General features: G+C 44.1%; 1 protein-coding gene across 1 annotated transcript in view; it reads right to left on the reverse strand.

The window, feature by feature from the left end:
• Window positions 1-3,404: 3,404 nt before the first annotated feature.
• Window positions 3,405-6,000, reverse strand: part of LOC109908579 (biotinidase) — a 5,664-nt gene continuing 3,068 nt past the window's right edge. The window contains exons 4-6 of the mRNA XM_031793193.1: window positions 5,193-5,370; window positions 4,179-5,111; window positions 3,405-3,746 (exon numbers count right to left, since the gene is read on the reverse strand). Of these exons, the coding sequence (XP_031649053.1) occupies window positions 3,480-3,746; window positions 4,179-5,111; window positions 5,193-5,370 (1,378 nt within the window). The 3' untranslated portion in view covers window positions 3,405-3,479. The remainder of the gene's footprint in view (window positions 3,747-4,178; window positions 5,112-5,192; window positions 5,371-6,000) is intronic.

The raw sequence follows: 6,000 nt of genomic DNA on the forward strand, positions 1-6,000 counted from the left end.
TCATTCTGAACGTTGCAAAAATTATTGGATACAGTTAGTCGAAAGTTTACATACACCTTAGCCAAATACATTTAAACTCAGTTTTTCACAATTCCTGACATTTAATCCTAGTACAAATTCCCAGTCTTAGGTCAGTTAGGATCACCACTTTATTTTAAGAATGTCAAATGTCAGAATAATAGTAGAGAGAATGATTTATTTCAGCTTTTATTTCTTTCATCACATTCCCAGTGGGTCAGAAGTTTACATACACTCAATTAGCATTTGGTAGCATTGCCTTTAAAGTGTTTAACTTGAGTCAAACATTTCGGGTAGCCTTCCACAAGCTTCCCACAATAAGTTTGGTGAATTTTGGCCCATTCCTCCTGACAGAGCTGGTCTAACTGAGTCAGGTTTGTAGGCCTCCTTGCTCGCACACACTTTTTCAGTTCTGCCCACAAAATGTTCTATAGGATTGAGGTCAGGGCTTTGTGATGGCCACTCCAATACCTTGACTTTGTTGTCCTTAAGCCATTTTGCCACAACTTTGGAAGTATGCTTGGGGTCATTGTCCATTTGGAAGACCCATTTGTGACCAAGCTTCAACTTCCTGACTGATGTCTTGAGATGTTGCTTCAATGTATCCACATAATTTTCCTGCCTCAAGATGCCATCCATTTTGTGAAGTGCACCAGTCCCTCCTGCAGCAAAGCACCCCCACAACATGATGCTGCCACCCCCGTGCTTCAAGGTTGGGATGGTGTTCTTCGGCTTGCAAGCATCCCCCCTTTTCCTCCAAACATAACGATGGTCATTATGGCCAAACAGTTCTATTTTTGATTTATCTGACCAGAGGACATTTCTCCAAAAAGTACAATCTTTGTCCCCATGTGCAGTTGCAAACCGTAGTCTGGCTTTTTTATGGCGGTTTTGGAGCAGTGGCTTCTTCCTTGCTGAGTGGCCTTTCAGGTTATGTCGATATACAGTGCCTTGCGAAAGTATTCGGCCCCCTTGAACTTTGCGACCTTTTGCCACATTTCAGGCTTCAAACATAAAGATATAAAACTGTATTTTTTTGTGAAGAATCAACAACAAGTGGGACACAATCATGAAGTGGAACGACATTTATTGGATATTTCAAACTTTTTTAACAAATCAAAAACTGAAAAATTGGGCGTGCAAAATTATTCAGCCCCCTTAAGTTAATACTTTGTAGCGCCACCTTTTGCTGCGATTACAGCTGTAAGTCGCTTGGGGTATGCCTCTATCAGTTTTGCACATCGAGAGACTGAACATTTTTCCCATTCCTCCTTGCAAAACAGCTCGAGCTCAGTGAGGTTGGATGGAGAGCATTTGTGAACAGCAGTTTTCAGTTCTTTCCACAGATTCTCGATTGGATTCAGGTCTGGACTTTGACTTGGCCATTCTAACACCTGGATATGTTTATTTTTGAACCATTCCATTTTAGATTTTGCTTTATGTTTTGGATCATTGTCTTGTTGGAAGACAAATCTCCGTCCCAGTCTCAGGTCTTTTGCAGACTTGCAGACTTCTTCCAGAATGGTCCTGTATTTGGCTCCATCCATCTTCCCATCAATTTTATCCATCTTCCCTGTCCCTGCTGAAGAAAAGCAGGCCCAAACCATAATGCTGCCACCACCATGTTTGACAGTGGGGATGGTGTGTTCAGGGTGATGAGCTGTGTTGCTTTTACGCCAAACATAACGTTTTGCATTGTTGCCAAAAAGTTCAATTTTGGTTTCATCTGACCAGAGCACCTTCTTCCACATGTTTGGTGTGTCTCCCAGGTGGCTTGTGGCAAACTTTAAACTACACTTTTTATGGATATCTTTAAGAAATGGCTTTCTTCTTGCCACTCTTCCATAAAGGCCAGATTTGTGCAATATACGACTGATTGTTGTCCGATGGACAGAGTCTCCCACCTCAGCTGTAGATCTCTGCAGTTCATCCAGAGTGATCATGGGCCTCTTGGCTGCATCTCTGATCAGTCTTCTCCTTGTATGAGCTGAAAGTTTAGAGGGACGGCCAGGTCTTGGTAGATTTGCAGTGGTCTGATACTCCTTCCATTTCAATATTATCGCTTGCACAGTGCTCCTTGGGATGTTTAAAGCTTGGGAAATCTTTTTGTATCCAAATCCGGCTTTAAACTTCTTCACAACAGTATCTCGGACCTGCCTGGTGTGTTCCTTGTTCTTCATGATGCTCTCTGCGCTTTTAACGGACCTCTGAGACTATCACAGTGCAGGTGCATTTATACGGAGACTTGATTACACACAGGTGGATTGTATTTATCATCATTAGTTATTTAGGTCAACATTGGATCATTCAGAGATCCTCACTAAACTTCTGGAGAGAGTTTGCTGCACTGAAAGTAAAGGGGCTGAATAATTTTGCACGCCCAATTTTTCAGTTTTTGATTTGTTAAAAAAGTTTGAAATATCCAATAAATGTCGTTCCACTTCATGATTGTGTCCCACTTGTTGTTGATTCTTCACAAAAAAATACAGTTTTATATCTTTATGTTTGAAGCCTGAAATGTGGCAAAAGGTTGCAAGGTTCAAGGGGGCCGAATACTTTCGCAAGGCACTGTAGGGCTCGTTTTACTGTGGATATAGATACTTTGTACCTGTTTCCTCCAGCATCTTCACAAGGTTCTTTGCTGTTCTGGGATTGATTTGCACTTTTCGCACCAAAGTACGTTCATCTCTAGGAGACAGAACGCGTCTCCTTCCTGAGCGGTATGACGGCTGCGTGGTCCCATGGTGTTTATGTTTGCGTACTTTTGTTTGTTCAGATGAACGTGGTACCTTCAGGCGTTTGGAAATTGTTCCCAAGGATGAACCAGACATGTGGAGGTCTACAAAAATTATTCTGCGGTCTTAACTGATTTCTTTTGATTTTCCCATGATGTCAAGCAAAGAGTCACTGAGTTAGAAGGTAGGCCTTGAAATACATCCGCAGGTACACCTCCAGTTGACTCAAATTATGTCAATTAGCCTTTCAGAAGCTTCTAAAGCCATGACATCATTTTCTGTAAATTTCCAAGCTGTTTAAAGGCAAAGTCAACTTAGTGTTTGTAAACTTCTGACCCACTGGAATTGTGATACAGTGAATTATAAGTGAAATAATCTGTCTGTAAACGATTGTTGGAAACATTACTTGTGTCATGCACAAAGTAGACGTCCTAACCGACTTGCCAAAACTAGTTTGTTAACGTGAAATTTGTGGAGTGGTTGAAAAATGAGTTTTAATGACTCCACCTAAGTGTATGTAAACTTCCAACTTCAACTGTATATATATATATATATTTTTTTTAAGTGAATCACATTTTTATTTGGGGTACCCCTGTACCCCAGTTTGGGAATAGCTGCTTTAGATGATACAGAAATGGTACAGAGAACAAAGAGGTTGGAGAACATTTATTTACTTTATTTTCTCTCTCTCTCTCTCTCACACACTTTCACACTCACACACGCACCCTAGTCCTGGTCGTACACCCTGCCGTAGAGACATGCGGTCACCAGTCCGACGGACATCCCTGAGTGTTCCATAGTCACTCGACCATCTGTGGTCTTCTCGATCCGGTCGGGTCCATCTACAACCATGCCACTACCTAGCAACGATGGGTAAACGTAACGTGTTCCAAACTTCCCCTCCAACCGGAAGTCCAGTCTAGACTCTGCCTCCTCCACTCCCTTTCCACAGGAGCTGACCTCTGACCCCGAGCACCGGACCAACGCACACACCTGGAGGGTGAAGGATTAATCATTAATCATTGATACCATGAGACGACTAAGTGAAAAATCTGCCAATGTGCCCTTGAGCAAGGCACTAATTGCTAATTGCATCTGTAAGTAGCTCTGGATAAGAGCATCTGCTAAATGACTAAAACGGAAAGGAACTTGTAGAATGGTAGACTTAAATTAAAACAATTAAAACATTGCAAGTATGCACAAGGCAGGATCCCTACCAGTTCCAAATGTAAGCTGTAATCAGAGTTGGGGTCAATTCCAGTCAATTCAGAAAGTAAACCAAATTCCGAATTTTCCTCATGAAGAAGCATTGAAGAAAATTTGAATTTTAATTTCAGTGTACTTCCTGAATTGACTGGAATTTAAATGTAATTCACCCTAACCCTGGTTGTAATGCATGCATGTAATGTAAATGTTTCTCTCTACCTGCAAGGCGAAGTGTCCGTCAGCCGTGTGATTGCCAGCGAATGCCCCTAGAGCATAGAGCTCCGTATTGCCACCCTGTGGGGACCGTCGGTACTGCAGGTGGCAGCAGAGAGGACCGTCACACACAGTCAGCTGGCCCTCTGAACCATGCAGCAGGACGAAGGAGAATGGGTCACACATCATAGAGGAGATGAAGTGAGAGGGGGATGGGGAGGGATTGGGAGAGAGGATAGGAAGAGAAGCGGAGAGAGGTTCACCCTCACCCTCTCCTCCTGTCTCCCCCTGCCCCTTTGCCTCGCCCTCTTCTCCTATCTGCCCCTTTGCCTCACCCTCTCTTCCTGTCTCCCCCTGCCCCTTTGCCTCACCCTCTTCTCCTATCTGCCCCTTTGCCTCACCCTGTCCTCCTGTCTCTCCCTGCCCCTTTGCCTCACCCTCTTCTCCTATCTGCCCCTTTGCCTCACCCTCTTCTCCTATCTGCCCCTTTGCCTCACCCTGTCCTCCTGTCTCTCCCTGCCCCTTTGCCTCACCCTCTTCTCCTATCTGCCCCTTTGCCTCACCCTCTCCTCCTATCTCCCCCTGCCCCTTTGCCTCGCCCTCTTCTCCTATCTGCCTCTTTGCCTCACCCTGTCCTCCTGTCTCTCCCTGCCTCTTTGCCTGCTTCTGTGTTGCCAGCCAGTCACTGTCCAGTACAGGTATCCTCAACACCAGCAGCTTCCCCTCCTCTGGCTCCCCGGGGTGGTGGAAGGCGTGGTGATAGATGGAAGTACTAGGGGTGAAGATGCCACTGCCCGTCATAGCCTTGCTGTCATGCCTGAGGTTAGCCGCCAGAAGAGTGACGTTAGCTCCCAGACTGACCGCTCTCTGGATCTGAACCGCTGTTAGTAGAGGAAGCAGATTCATCCAGGCTGTGGGGAAGATCATCTGTCTGATACCCTGAGAGAGATGAAGACAAACATTAAGACTTTGGATGAATTCATTTGCATCCATATTGAAACATTGTGCGACTTTGTGTACCTTCTCCAGTAGTCTGACAGTAGGGTCGTGAAACAGGATGTCAAAGCAGGTGAACACTCCAAACCGTCCGGCGAACGGCGTGTCAAAGGTCACCACCTCGAGTCTGGGCGGGGTATCGAATTCCTTCTCGAAGAACAGGTTTTGTTTGTGGTAGCGAGCCGCCAGGGAACCATCAGACCTGCAGTGAATGGGAAAACTAAATGTATTTTCATCTATATAACCCAAATCCTTGTGTAAAAATAAAACAATTGTTAATGAAAAAAATATATATTTTAAGACCTATAGAGAATGGTTGATGGTTGAGAATGGTTGATGGTTGAGAATGGTTGATGGTTGAGAATGATTGATGGTTGAGAATGGTTGATGGTTGAGAATGGTTGATGGTAGAGAATGGTTGATGGTTGAGAATGGTTGATGGTTGAGAATGGTTGATGGTTGAGAATGGTTGATGGTTGAGAATGGTTGATGGTAGAGAATGGTTGATGGTTGAGAATGGTTGATGGTTGAGAATGATTGATGGTTGAGAATGGTTGATGGTTGAGAATGACTGATGGTTGAGAATGATTGATGGTTGAGAATGGTTGATGGTTGAGAATGGTTGATGGTAGAGAATGGTTGATGGTTGAGAATGGTTGATGGTTGAGAATGGTTGATGGTTGAGAATGGTTGATGGTTGAGAATGATTGATGGTTGAGAATGATTGATGGTTGAGAATGGTTGATGGTTGAGAATGATTGATGGTTGAGAATGATTGATGGTTGAGAATGGTTGATGGTTGAGAATGGTTGATGGTAGAGAATGGTTGATG

This window comes from Oncorhynchus kisutch, linkage group LG17 (genome assembly GCF_002021735.2).
Source record: "Oncorhynchus kisutch isolate 150728-3 linkage group LG17, Okis_V2, whole genome shotgun sequence".
Taxonomy (NCBI): Eukaryota; Metazoa; Chordata; class Actinopteri; order Salmoniformes; family Salmonidae; genus Oncorhynchus; species Oncorhynchus kisutch.